The sequence below is a fragment of the Stegastes partitus genome, unplaced genomic scaffold (genome assembly GCF_000690725.1).
Source record: "Stegastes partitus isolate 25-593 unplaced genomic scaffold, Stegastes_partitus-1.0.2 Scaffold1525, whole genome shotgun sequence".
NCBI classification, from domain to species: Eukaryota; Metazoa; Chordata; class Actinopteri; family Pomacentridae; genus Stegastes; species Stegastes partitus.
The window spans coordinates 33538-49216 of NW_007579256.1; the positions used below are offsets into that span (position 1 = coordinate 33538).

A 15679-nucleotide genomic window follows, 5' to 3' on the forward strand; every position below is an offset into this window, starting at 1 on the left:
ACCTCCCACCAGGCTCCTCCCCCCCTCGACCCCCTTCTGTGACCTCTGCAGTCCCCACCAACTCCTGCACACTGTACATTAGCTGCTAGCATGGTGACACTGACTCTGCTTCTCTCTCACTTGCAGCATTAGTATCATCTCATGGAGGCTGTGTGCTACCTTTTCCTGAGTGCTGCGTTGGCTTTCTTTTTACATGTGCTGTGTTCCCCCCTTTTTTTTTTTTTTTTCTCTACTGACCCCTCCGGTGTATGTCAAATTATATAAACCACATCTATCTCCTCGCACTTGGGTTTTAGGGGCAAAATGGATTTGCTGTCAAGCTGCGGCTTACGGCTACAGTCTTCTCTCTGATTCTTCTCGTAGTGATAAGAGAATATAAGAAGACATAATTGTGCTGAAAAACGGCTTTGATTACTTTTTAATGAGCCAACTTGGGAAACTTCTCCATGCCAGTCGTGCAATTACAGTATTTGTTCTTAGAATCAGTCGGAAAGTTTTGCCCTTGAAATTTTTTCCAGTAGTGCCGGCCCTCATACACGGAGCAGATATATTGGGACACACGGTTATCTCTACTATCTGTCACCACTTATTGTGCATTAAACAATATTGAGATTGGTGACTGGGAGTTCTGAAGCCCAGTATTGTATTTAGAAAGAGGCAGCTTCACACATAAGCACACACACACAAACACTATGTTCCTTTGCTAAGTTCTTGCTCAGGAAAGAACCTCATAGCTGTAAGTGTAAAGATTCTGTATATAGAGACCTTTGTAGAAGTAGCCAAAACAGCATGCATTCTCACTTTTTGTGCTGTTCATTTTACATACACACACCCACTCGGTGGACAAAGACGCGCTACTGCCAACCTCGTCTTTATCGTAGACCGCAGCACTCTCGCCTCCCGAGCCGCGTCGAGGCTGAAGCCGTTCTCGAAATGCGTACAATGCATTTACGCCGTCTACTCCCGCTGTTCATTTTAGCGCCCCTGCTGTTAATGTAAGTTCCATTACGAAAAAAAATAAAAATGTTTTCATCACATAGCGGTTCTATGCATCCAAATTAATTTGTAGCTTTTCTTTTTTAGACGTCATGACATCTTTATCCAACATGTTTTTGTTTTTTTTCCATCTTTTTCAGCCTTTATCACGACATTTGCGTTCGGATGTCGATCGAAACACCACTCGCGTCTTAACATTTGGTTGAAACTGTAAACGTGCATTAGCTGACCACGCGCGGCTTTCGAGGGAACACGTGCACCGTTTTTGACTTTGTGGTAACTAGGGGTCGCTGACTCAGCTTCGTTGACCTGTGTCGTACTCAAACGATGTGTATAATAAAGCATTTTTTTTCATTTATTTATTACTTATTTATTTTCTATCCTTTGTCTCTGCTCTTTCAGCCGTTTGTTTATTTCATAGATTTTTCTGCTTATACTTGATGAATAGTAATAACAATGTATCCTTTTTTTGTCACTGGTCCCCTTGAGCATTAATAATGAGCTACAGAAGGAGATCTCTGTAATCACTCTAGAGGAAATTGAGCAATATTCGACTGGCTGTAGAAACTGTGATTCCTGGTGTCCTTTCGATAAAGTCCACGTATCTGTAAGTGGAAGTCTATAGTCCTCGCCAGCTGTCGGGTCCATCGGGGGCCGCCGACACACATAGCCACTAACATATGGCTGCTGTCAAATCGATGTTTGCGTGTGTGTGTGTGGGTTGTTGTTCTGACACACACTGAAACATGGGTTTTCATTCCGTGGCCACATAAAGGCGGCAGCCGCACTTGTCGATTATTAGATGACTTAACTAAAGTGTACTATGTGATGGCTCGTGCACAGCCACTTTGTCTGACTTCACCTGATCTGTTGTCCAGAGTATTCACTGTGCACACCTGTGAATTTATATGAAAATGTGCATTTCAATTAAAATGGGGAGAAAACTGATCCCATTTATTATAGAATCTCAAGTTTGACTTTATTGTTAGAGTCCTTTATTTATACACGTGTCTTTTTAATTTGTGCTATGAGGTCGATTGGTTGACACACCGATCGTTCAGATTACGTCACCGTATTGTTTCTTACATTGTCTAAGATGAATATTTTAACCAGAAGCTTAATTAGAGAGATACTAGAATTTTTTTTCTTTATGTGAATAGATTATTTCATGTAGTCCGTTCTCTTTGTTTAGATGGCAAATAAATACTGTTTAAATACTGTTACACAGTTCAAAGCAATGCTTTTTTCCAATACATTTCTCACTGTATTTAGTAGCCCATGTCTGTTCATTTTGCCGAGCACTTAAAGGTGTATTTGTAGATGTGATGTTTGCCAGGACCAGTGGTCACCTGTAGGTCCTGTCCTGCATTTGTGAGCTCTGTACTGTACTCCTTGACTGAGTTGATGACTTTGATGGTAATAAAATGGAATTCATCCGTTTACTCATGCGTGATCCGCTCTCATTCATCTTCCCAACACGCAGTCGGTGGACAGAGGGTGCCGAGCATCTTTCAATCCAATGATTATTTTGAGAAAATGTGGGAAACAGCCTGCGTCATTACACTCTGCTTCCCCCCCCCTCTTACCCGGAGGAGAGCATCTGTGTTACACGCGCTCAATTAGCACAAGCTTAGCACCCATCCTTGTGGGGTGTGAACTTGTGTTTCGAAAAATCCCAGCAGTACCATTTGGTGACACTTTCCAAGATACTTGAATTGCCTCACATTGGAATAATAATGCAGAGAGCTCACTTTCTAGGCCCTCTGGGGGTTTAAATAGGCTTCCTCTCGGGAGATTCTCTCTTTTTCATGCCCGTTTCGCAATCGCACGCAGTCATCCATACAGCCACCGGGGCTCGGGGGGATCCTAACTCCGTCTCTGTGTCATTGGATGACTTCATTAAGAGTGTTGGGGTAAGAGAAGTGTCACTTTCCTGTTTCTCTCAACTAACGGCGCGGAGATGAAAGACCGCTGATCAGAGTCTGTCCTTGCCGAGAGGAAAAGAGAATTTTTACAAGGAATACCAAAATATTTCTTCCTGTGGGCAAAACTAAGATAATAACTAGTGAAGTTGCTAAAACAGTAGCTGCACTTTGTGGAGTGGATTTGTGCAGAAATACAGAGATACTGAAATAACAGCGACTAAGAATAAACCTACACCAGTCACAGGCATGAGCACTGCTTGTGTGAAGTGTGTCTCTATTGACGCTTCCTTCCTTCCTCTTCCTTCACTCCATCAATCTATCAGGCGTCAGATTCACACTGATGACATTATTCCAAGCAAATAATTATGACAGTGATCAATGGATCTAGTTTGTATTGACTGATGTTTAGGTTAAAGCGCAATCAATCATAACAAATTATCCACCGTGCTCATCAGTTTAGTGTCTCATCTTATTGCACACCTCTGAAGTCCTCCAGAAGACACACACACAGAATATTTCATTAATAATGAATCAGTGTCAGTGGTTGTGTAGAACAGATCTTCAAGCATATTGAAAAAGAAATTAAAAATTCAAAAGGATCAATGGAAAAAAAAATCAAAAGATGAGTTGTTGATTTGGAGCTTTGGCAGGAGAGGACTGATTTTTTGTTTTTTTTAGCAAGTGTAAAGCAGACAGTTTGATTTAGGATGCAGAAAATCACATTTCAATTAAGTACAATGTGTGGGATTAGTTTTTCCCAAATAAACTACTAGTATTAAAACTATTCTATTATTTGATAACTGATATAATAATCTATGGGTTTAAACAGTGTGTCACCACTAAGAACTTTTACGGTCTTTTTGGACCTTCAGTAGACATGAGGTTTCACATTTTTCTACTCATCTCCACTCGGTACAATGACCAACAGACAGCTGGTTAGACATGAACAACAATACAGGAGTTGAAATACTTGGGAGAGAGGGAAGCTTTGCAAATCTTTGAAGGGAATGAATTTAGCACTTGGCATATGTCTCCAGTAATAAAACTATTTAGGGTTAGTCTGAGCAGTTGAAGCTGTTTTCACTGGCAGTCAGAGGAGATCTGAGCTAGGATTTCTTTATAAAGATGCACAGAATCAGCCAAATGTGGTCTGTAAAAACACAGAAAATGCAAATCAAATGCAGCTCCAATGCACTTAAACTTACAAATATAAGCAAATGGATCGCATAATGACTTCCCATTCATACTGGAAGTCAGTAACACAGCCTCCATAAACTACGCTCCAGACACTGTGCGCACTCTGGCAAATATCTGGCTTTGTGACATGAGCAGAGAGCTGACACTGCCCTCTGGTGGGGAAGCTTTTAACTACAATCCAGGTGAACACAATCATACTGAATGAAGGGTGACATTTTCAGGTCTCATGTTACACATTAGGAAAAGACAAACTTGTTACCTGAACATGCACAGTGTGCACATGTTGAAACACAAATTACCACAAGTTAACGATTCCGACACAGATGCTTTAGATGTGACACTAAATGTGACAGACATGTACTTAAGGGTCACACACTCGTATCTGGCAGGTCTAATCCACTCTGAATAAAAATTCACCATTTTAGGTTAAATGGAGCTCAGTTATCACATAATCAGTTTGTGTAAAGCAGGCCTTTTGCCGATTAGCTAGTTAACTCCAATCTACCAATCATGAGGATAATTAGCTGTTAATGGAAGATCCTTTGGTAACACAAGCAACACTGAATAAATATAAAAGGACACAGAGCAGCTTTAGGTACAACGTTGAGGCATCTGCACTTTACTTTCCATTATATTCTGTTCTACTACAAGACACTTGGGGAGCACTTGTTATATTCAACAATATGTAGTAACTACTTGCTCTTTCAGATTAAGATTCGATCTCACTAATATAAAATACAGGGAACGGTGAAGATGAACCCAGTGACCTTAAACCAATTTTGTAGCCCCTTTTACAAAAATGGCCTGGTTGTGGCCTTATGTCACACCCTATAAATGTATATGTTGATAGCAGTTCCATCAAAGACACATTCTGCCTCCAAGTTTCTCATATAGTTTCATTTAGGTATGTAAATGAGTCTCATAGATTAGAAAAAACTAATCTCAGAAAGGAAAGAATAGTTAAAGTCCAAAACACGATTTGTGAAAAAGGGTTCATTTTTTTATTCCCTGAATTAGATTCATTTTGGGAACCTTTGGAGCAGGCTGAGCACAGCGAGTGAGAACATCTAATGGTACATGAAGTAACTGAAACCAGCTCAACCTGAGCAGCTACAGATGGAACTGAAACATGGTGGCATCACGATGAGCAATCTAACAATGCAATACAAGACAGTGGTCAGTTTTCTGCAGTGCTAGTATTTAACCTTTAATACTTTAAGTGCATTTTGCTAATAATACCTCTACTTATTCCTTAGTTAGAATTTGGAAAGCAGGACATCTACGTGTATTGTTGTACTTTAACTGTGTGGTTCACTAACGTATACGACCAAAGTACCTCTTCTACCACAGATCAGGTTTTATTCCACAAATATGTTACAAGCTACATAACATCATAATTAATGGCTAGTTTAATGTTCACATTTTTAATAGAGATTCGTGTGCTTTCAACAATACTACAATACATAAAGCTGGTCCTTCTATACAATCATCTTGCCATCTACTGTTAACAACATGTAACGCAGCTGTAAGCAGGACTCCTGTCATGACTGCACACAAGCAGCAGGGCGCAGTGTTGCTCCCCGTTTCCTTCTCTCTGCTGTACTTGGGTACTGGTGGTCGATAATAGTTATTCCACACTTTCCCCTGGGTCTCATCTGCATGTGGTTACTGCATGAGAAAGCCTGACAATATGGAGAGTGGGAGTCTGTAAAGGCCAGAATAGGGTGTGATGCATTAAATAAAAAGAGCTGGAGCTAAAGTCTTTAACCCAGTTTGTGACCAAGCCCAGGCTGATGCTTTAAATTAGTGTCACTTCATCATCTTTTCAATGGACTAACTTTAGTTTTTTCACACTGACCAAGTCTGTAGGTCTTCAGAGGGATGCCTGTGAACAAAGAGCCAGTTTCATGCCAAACTTCTGCCTCTCTCAGTCCGACTTCTGGGTCCCTCCGCCCCAACAATGCGATCACTGTCCGACAGCTCCGTGTGTGAGAGAGACAGAGCAGACACCCACAGAATGCTGCTACTGCAGAGCTCCAGATCAGACCCACCGATAAGACAGAGCTGGATTCCACATCTGAAAAGTTTATTGAATGATGCTAGTTATACCACGGCTTGGCATTGTGTCATGTGATACGCTGCTGTGGAGACTATTCCCGACAGCAACACGTCTCTGTTGTGCTGCGAAGAATGGTGCACACAAACGTCTGATCAGATTCTGATGGGTCAGCTTTTGTTGTAGGCAGTTCTGAATTTCCAAAATGTGGATCAGCTTCTTGGTTTCCAGCCAGCTACTGATCTGGAGGCAGAGGTGGTTGGATCTGGAGTGTTCTGAGTGGTGATCACACTGACTTAATTTTAACAGCAACTTATGCATGAGTTCTTTAAAGCACCATTCACGGAGCTTAAAGAAAATATTTTTTTTGACATTTTTTGGAGGCACCTTTTGAAGGTTCTTTGCAGAAATAAGAAGAAGAAAAGGAGAATGCAGTCACTAGTTTCAGAAAACGAATGGCAGCACCGGTAAAGGAGAACATGACCGAGAGGAGAAGGTTGGAGACGGAGGCCCAACAGAGGGCAACAACAAGGGAGAACAAACTCAAAAAAATGATCTCAGCTCTGAGCTGGCAGCGAAAGAAAACATGTTCAAGCAGACAGAGCATCAGAATTCAATTCTGTTTCGGAGCCAGCTTTGTAAAATGTGTCTTTTTTAATAACACAATTTCACAACTGATATAGGTTATTAGAGGAAATTTCTGTCACACAAACCCTAACGAACCCTCACATACATGCTGTAAGTATAATGACTCATTTCCACGCAGACTCGTTTGGTGTGCATAATTCTGTATGATATACAAACTACAGTTTGCGTGATGCATGGACATTTTGTAGACTACTGTCCAGCAGTGGGGTGGTACATATGTATCCTGTACATTGCTTAGATAAACCAAGTCTGACAAAGACATCAATGTTGGAAGATGACTGTCGTAGGAGTTCAGATGACTAACTTTAAACCCTAATGAACCCTCACATACTTGTAAACACTGAAAGTATCGTGACTCATTGGTGTGCATACATCTATATAATATACAAACTGTGGTCTTCAGTGTTCAACGCAAGGAGTTCCATCCATGTTTACTATCCAGATCTATGGAATATGCGCATTACTGCCACAATAAAACCTGCCAGGTTTGGAGCCAGTTTTGCAAAAAGCATGTTACACATGTAGCACGTGTAACAAGCTGCTATTTGAATTACACAGTCTCACAATTCATCAAGCAATCTCTCCAGCTTCTCACAGCAACAGTTCAAATCTTTCAACACACTTAAAGCAAATTCTAGACCGGAAATAAACAGCAGGAGGAGTTTTGCAAACACAATCAGAGATTAATTGGGCTCCCATTAGAATAAATGGACTTCCGGTTGATTAGCATAACACTAACAAAACAACAACAATTAAAAACATACATTAAGGTGCTTCTTTTTCCTTCTTCTTTTTAAAAAAAAAAAAAACATTGGTTTACCATACAGACTATGCTGCTATGAGGAATATGGGGTTTGACTACTTTCAGCACGTAAATAAAACACGTTTTTCTCCACAATACCAGCGAGTTGGAAACAAAACCAGCCACACACCTGATCGCAGTTTAACGACGTCTGCATGCAGCTGTGGTCCATCGTCATTGTAGTTTACTGTCTGTTTCCAGTCTGCAAACGTGTCTGTTTAAGGATCTCCAAGCTGCTGCTGGTCAGTTTGCTGCAACCACGAGAGGAAAACGCAGAGTTACGCGCACCAAAACAACTCCACGTGCGCACTTTGCTGCATTATTTCGTATTTACCTGAGAGGCCAATAAGGAAAGTTTATCGCACAAATCCATTTACCGATTCACACCTGGAAGAACAACCTGCTCTTCATTCATTTCTCTTTCCGGATCCGCTAAACGCTACAAGGACTTTCTGTTGTGCTCATGCGTGCAACATGTAAACACAAGTGTGTCATCCATGTGACCAACATCTGTGATCAGCTGATCGTGTTGCTAATAAACATAAAAATGCAAAGATTAAGGGAAAAAAAATGAAAGACTTATTATAAATACACCTGCTACCCTGACAGCTGGGCAATGAAGGTTTTTTTTCTTTAAATATACATTAAAGGAGACCCTGAAGATGAGAGTCCTTGGATTTTACTGCTATTTTACAGCTAATAGATTTCATACAGCAGGAAAGTGATCAAAGTCTGCATCAAAGTGATCTTACAGACCTTGGAGTAGTTTGACTTCTCTGTGTGGGTTTGGAAAAAAAAAATGTATGAGACCCAGATCTTAAGCAAAAAAGCTGAGATTTACAGAAGTTAAATGTTCTTTACTGAATACTGGTTGCTGTGCACGAGTCTGAATCATGAAATCTGTATTTAATTAAGCTAAACATCACTTTGGCATCACACACAAAGGTTTATAATTTCTCTTTATTGGTCAATTGTACAATAGAAATAAATTATTATTATTTTTAGGCTATATCAAAATACTGAAAGAATAATTCTCCTTTTCTTGCTGTCATTGTTTTACAGCATTGCATCAACGTGGAGGTTTTATGCCAATCAAATGAAAGGACCTAAATACTTATTCCACCACTTTGTCGCCCTATGAAAACAGTCTAAACACTTTATGAACGTTTTTATGGCAAGAAAAGTGACAATAATATACAACATGCTGACATATCGTATTGGAAATCACCTATAACTCTGCTTCAATGACAGAATTTTAAAACTTTTTGTCTTGTGAGCTGACTCAGGGTCGTGGGTTTCCTGCTCTGACTCTCCTCATGTACTCTGATCAGATAAGTGGAAGAAACAGAGCTCTGTCTATGGGGCGGACAACAGAGTTCCCGAAATGCCAGACGTCATCTAATGCGCTGAATGCTCTGTGAGGACTTTCCAAACCATCAGATATATCGTCTCTTATGTCCCGAAACAAATACATGCTGGGATGACAAGGTGTCTGCAGACATGTTCTCATCATTGCAGGATGCGTCATTGTGGCCGAACTGAGCAGATAAAGTTCTGTTTACAAAATGCTCCAGACTGCATTTGAGCATCTGGATCTGCATCTGGATACATAAAAAATGCTTGTAAGCAGATATATATGTTGTCGGTTTTGGTCTTTTCATGGGATTTGTTTAAAATAAGAAAATACAAGATGTGACTCTTCTTTTAAGGAGCCAAAAGACATCCTGGGAACCTCAGCACAAACATGGTGGTACCAACTGGGTTTGCTGATACAGGCCACCAATCCTGTGATAATTCCTCAAAATGACTGCGAGCTAACATTTATGCTCCACTCCTTTAAGCATGTATGTTTTCCTGATATTGAACACCACAACAAACTGAGATGTAAATAAGTAAAAAAGGAAAATCTCTTGAGCTCAAGCGGTTCATAATTCATGGAAGTTAAATCATAATGAGCAAACTCGAAGACGCAATGATGCAAAAACATGTTGCATCCTTGTTTTTACGTGCATAAATTATACATGGAGAAAAAAACGCGGATCAGAGGTCAGGTGACAGTTGTTCTATTGTGGGATGTGTTTTGTCTCATAATGGGCAGAACGTGCCTCCGTTTGATCTGTACATGCAGTTCATCATCCAGTAAATACTCACTAGAGCAGAATGCTTACTAACTTGCTGAAAAACAACAGTTTCCAGGTGATATTGGAAATTATTTACTGACTTTTTCAAATATAGGTGCATCTTTATGGCCCATATCTTCAGTAGGAACAAGCTGGAGAAGCACTGAGGATGGACTGAAGCAAATCCTGAGTGAGGTGTGTGTCTGTGTTTAACTGAACTGTTCCGCTTCATTTAAATGTGTTGAGGCGTAATAATTTTAAATGTTTTTAACCCAGTAATTATCTGCCAACCCCTTATTTTCATATTCATGACCCCATGCTGCTGTAATGACGCTATCTCCTGACATTGTTGTTACATGAACTTCTCTCCTCTGCGCCTCCTCTGTGTTTTATTTCTATTCTCTTCTCCTCTCTTTCCTTCTGACCTACATTGTTGTGGGAGAATGTGAGTCACTCTTGGGCTGATCAGGGGTCAAACCTGCCATCAGGGCCTTTATGAGGTGCAGGAGACTCTGATGATCTTGACTGACACCACGCTGACCTGACAACAGCCTGTTGTTCCCCTCAGGTGCTGCGAGACAGAGTTTGCCGTCGTAAACTTAAATCACCCTTGAAGTCTGAGTCATTACGAGACAGAAATAATACTGCTGATCAAGGGGTCTGGAGACGGTGGAGTTTCGTGAAGTCATGTGTGCAATAGATGAACATAGAGTAACAGTGGCACTTCTTAATTCTTTAATTCAGGAAGAAAATGACTCCGAGAGAGGTGTCATGTTCTAAGTGACACCAGTCTCAGACACTGAAGGAAACAGCGAATAATATCTGACCATTACTGGCAATTAAAGACTTGCATTGACACTATTTCACATGATGTCGGGTCAAATCCTTTAACAGACAAGTGGAAGTTTGAATGTAACGTCCACATTAAGATTAACTTACTGCATATGGTGTCAGAGCAAGACAGTTACAAAAACTGTATATGTATGCAAATGATTGTTCAGATGACAAATGATGGACATTCAATTGACCCCAACTAATATGCTGGCATCCATCATGTTCTCATCTTGTCATCTGTGGCATCGTGTCATTTGAACAAAGCTGTATTTTAAGGTGGACTTTTATAGTCACTGGCCAAAGGAGTGTCTGTGTTCTGGTCACATGATCTGATCACTGTCCTTTACTCACATGTGATCAGGGTGAGGATTCATTTAGTGGTCAGGAATTTGTCACCAGTTAGAGCACAATCGGCTACATTTAAAGCCGACAGTCAAAAAAGAACACCGCGTGCACATTGCGCATGTATATATCACTAAGATCCTGAAGCAATTGACTCCCACTGATTTTGACTCATCCTATTGTCCCATGAAGACAAGAAATAAACACGATTTTGTTGTACTATAGCAAAGGACAACATGAGATAATATGTTTAGTGTTTTCAAAGCAGAATGCCTCCCTTTGTTGAGAAATTAGCTTGATTAACGAGCCTCTGAGGCGCCTGCAGGGTTGTTGATTATCTATCACTGCGGAGCACTAAAAAAATGTGAGGTAATGAACCTTTAAGCACTGATCAAGCCTGACCATATTAACTGAAGGGGATTAGGAACGTGCATAATCCATACCGATTAGGCCCAGAGGTAAAGGCACTCCGATATTAACAAAGAGCAGATCTCCTCCTGCGTCCTTTCTTTGGAGGCGTTTTACCCTCCAGTGGTTTCACTGCAAACTCACATACAGTGTGTATATTTTATACAAATGTGCATACATATCTCTTTAACAGGTACAACTTTATTCCAAGGATCCAGAGGGTTCTGGGCAGAACATGGAAAACATCCAGCATCAAGCGAATCACAATGAAGGGGGGGAGCATTCCATTCTTATAAAATATAGAGCTTTAATTTATTAGTCAGCAACAACAATGGAAAGGGAAGATAGAGTAATTTACACAAGTCATTACAATAACATCACCTCTGTGCATTTTGTTTTTTTCTTTTTTCATAAAGTCTGATGATGCAAAAAAAAAAAAAGTACAAAACAAACAAAACACTCAAAAACTAAAGACACGTTTTTAAAAATACCAACAAATTGTACAACCTTTCTTTGCTTTTATCATTTTTCGCTGTCTCATTTAGACGAGACTATCAAGAGCGTCGACGGATTCTTTGAACGGAGACAAAGCTTCAAATTGAAGGAGTGGATACGCGCACACACCCCTGTATGAATTATGGATGCAGCTTCCCAGGGAGGGTCCACGCTGACTTTCATACAGCCTGAATACAAGCTGGGCAAGCTGTAGGGAAAAGCTCCTCAATGGCAAAATCATATGAAAATAAATTTTCACCTTGTTACAATTCACACACGGAAACCTCCATGAATTGTGGAGACCTGATGTAGAATTTTTAATAACAATCCTCTCGTTGTCTATGCAATTAAAATGACACTGGTTTTCCAAAAACAGAGGTAATTTCACTTTAAAGTTAAAATCTATTTTTGTCAATGATGTGTCATGCTTTACACGGGGGGTTATTCTTTAAAGCATTTGTTTTCCTCATTTAGCCGTCCCTCCGACCGTACTGTACACCCACAGAGATGAAAAACAGAAAAAAACAACCACGCACTATCTTTATCAGAATTACAGTACAAATACAGGTTCATGCACACAATGAAAGCCAGCTTCCCAATATTCAATATTTTGGTTAGTGTCACAACATTGTTACAATGCTCTGTTGTGTATACGGGCAGTTTATTTTTTTGTATTTTTTCCACACATGAATGTCAAAGAGGGAATAACAAAAGATGTGCTCAGGAACTGCTAACTGCTAACAACTGCTGCCTGATCCGGGCACCTCTCTCATCGTAAACTTCACAGATTACCTGCCCGAGTGTGCTTGTCACATTTGGCCCCAGCCAATGTCCCTTGAAAGTAAAAAAGAATAATGCCCTTTGTGCAAAACCTCGACCCTTATTGCACCTCAATCTCAGTTCAAAGGATGTTTGCATTTGAAAAGAACCCACCTTTATATTTCCTAATAGATTTTTTAGAGCAACTGCTTCGTTCGTTTATGTCTCACTTTTTAACTTCGTGGCCAGAAGAAGCTGCAGGTTACTCACAATCGGGTACAGCTGGAAATTTAGTCACTCTTCTGTTAAACACAAGTAAATCTCAGGGCTGGTGGTGCTGCTGGATTTTACAATCAGTTCAGAAAGAAATATAAAAAAAAACGACAAAAACAAACAAAGGGCGAGCACCAGTTTTCTGTTAAAAAGGCCCAATTACAACAGTGAGAATATTTGAGCAATCTTCTGTAAGGCTGGGTTCCCATGGAGAAAGGACTGTTTCTCCAAAATAACCGGGGCCATGTAGTCAATGGTCCCCCTCGCAATATGAAGTCTCTGTCTGCATGCAGCCACCAGGAGGTTGCATCACAGGCGTCCCCCCTGTGAGTGTCCAGAAATAAAAGAGTCCTGGGCGTCGAGTCAAAGCAAGCAAGAAACAACAGAGATCCCCGTCACCTCTTATCAACAACTCATTTCACCCGTCACACAGAGCTTCTCGCGGCTCGCTCCTAACAGCTTACACGCCTGATAACACATTCCAAACAGTTGCCAAAGTCATACGATGCTGACAGATGTGTTTTGTAATGACAGTAACAGCAACAATAAAATTAACAACATCAATAATAACAATATTTGCCCCAAAGGTACCTATACACAAAGAGCATGTTTTTTTTTTTTTCTATAAGTACAAAGAAATCCACAGAATGATACTATATACAACCTACAATAAATACTGTGTATCATATATCTTACTGGTTGAGTGGATGTATGTGGGGTTTTTTTGTTTGTAAGCCTCTTTTTTTCTCAGTTCGCTTTTTTCCGGTTTGTGGATTTTTTTTTTTCTCACGTTGCTACTCTCGTTGAGTCTCTCCCAGTTTTGACAGGGGTTTGGGGGGGAAGGGTCGGTGGTTGGGTTGTGTTGAGGGTAGTTTCAGACACAAAGTCGGGCTCCTCATGTCTCTACTTCCTCCTGCTCCTCTTCCTCCTTGCCGTCCCCGTGATGCCGGCGGTTGCGGGGCTTCTTCTGCTCCTTGAGCTCCTTCAGGTCTTTGGCCTTGAGGGTGCCCAGCAGCGGGTCTCCGAACTGCCAGTAGTCCTGGCAGTACTGATTGATCAGGCTCATCTCTGGCTGGCTAAGGATGGTGAGCAGGTCCTTGTACTGGCCTGCGCTGGGGGTCCACTGGGTGCTGCTGGAGTGGAGAGAGGACGGCACCAAGCCTCCGCCGCCCTCCACCAGCGCGTTGTTAACGGCTCGACTCGACAGCACCACCAGCTGCAGCTTCACCAGCGTGTGTTTGAAGTTCTTCTCCGTGGCCGAGCACTGATACATGCCCGAGTCGGAGGGCTGCAGAGACCGAAGGAGCAGACCTTGTTCTGTCTTCAAAACCCGACCATCAGAACGCATCTGCAGAATGTGAAAACAGAAACAGCTCATGAGCAACCCGCAGGAGGACAACCTGTATTCATATCTGTCTATCTTATGTTTGAATATCTATTCTAGGGTTTAGTTGAATTGTTTTCCTCATAGAAAGGAGTATACATATGGGCATAATTAGCAGTATTTTAGTCATCTTCAGGGTAATTTGTATGTAAACTACATCTAACTAAAGTCAAGATTAATGCCACCCAGGTAGGAATGAATAGCCAGAAGATGTTGCAAGTCTTTTTAGGAGGTTGTGTATAAGAGCATGAGTCCCAGATAAAACTGCTCTGAAGTGTCTGTTGTGAAAAATGACAAGCTATTAAACAAATATCCGAAAAGCTCTTTTGGCACATTTTGCACTTTTGAGAGGGATCGGAACTTGTCAGGGTCCCAGTACCCACACCTGCAGTCTCGAGGACTTAAGTGCATGTTCATGTGAGGGCAGGTAGTCGGCAAGTACGTCCCAAATTGGAAAAAAAATCCCAACACACATTACACTTAACACCTACTTGGTGCACACTTTTCCTAACAGCACTTCAAAGTGTTAGTCCCACAATTCACCTTGGTCCAATGTCCCACACCAGCCCGGCAGTTGGTGGTGGTGCAACTAGTGGTTTTAGTTTCAACAACTATCAGCAGAAAGTTTATGGCGTGTGGGAGCTATTAAATATAAATAAAAATATACGCTTATGCTCTATTTTTTTCTGTAGACAAGAAATAAACCGCTGGTGGTAGCCATTGAGCAGAACGATGTCACACGTCTTTTACATTCAGTAGACCTACAACTTCTTCTAAATTTAACTCCATATTTTCTTGATTTAATTGCTTTATTAATCTCTCAGCACCACAGCGTAAATGTGAAAGTTTGGTCCTGCTGTGCGTAAATGTGCCATGTGCAGTATTAGCATTTTCATTAGTGACAGGATGTCCTTATTAATCAAGTGTTCCTGAGTAGCTTTCACATGCTTTCCTCAGAAAACACTTAACACATAACAGGCGAGTGAGTGGGTATTAAGGCAGATTCTCGGTTTGCTCTTTACTGTCAAACCTGATCATGGGGTAAAAATCTAAATGAATCCAAACAGATGTGGAAGATCAGTCAACCTTCATCATTCACAACAGAACAGCTCCACCAAAAACGAGAAGAAAAATTATTGCAAAGGAGCTTCGCTAAGTGAACATTGAATCCAATATGTAATCAACCAGAACTGATGTAATTCTATTAGTTCATCACTTCCTGTCTATCTACACTCAGAAATCTGATTAGGTGTTGACAGCTCTATTTTTTTTTTTTTCAGAATCAGAAGCGCCAGGCAGCAGCAAAGTCGGCTCTGCCCATGGGAACGGAGACCATCCAACAGAATAGTCAATAAAAGAGAGGCAGCAACATTGCATAGCTTCACAATAAAAGTTTAACTAGTGCCTCAGGGTTATATATCATAGCGGAGGACTTTTTCA

At 40.9% G+C, this 15679-nt stretch overlaps 1 protein-coding gene across 2 annotated transcripts in view; it reads right to left on the bottom strand.

Annotated features, from left to right (window-relative positions):
* Window positions 1–11509: 11509 nt before the first annotated feature.
* LOC103371090 (semaphorin-3F-like) overlaps window positions 11510–15679 on the bottom strand; it is a 62470-nt gene continuing 58300 nt past the window's right edge. For both annotated transcript variants that reach the window (XM_008300311.1, XM_008300310.1), the window contains exon 19: window positions 11510–14203. In XM_008300311.1, the coding sequence (XP_008298533.1) occupies window positions 13751–14203 (453 nt within the window). In that variant the 3' untranslated portion in view covers window positions 11510–13750. The remainder of the gene's footprint in view (window positions 14204–15679) is intronic.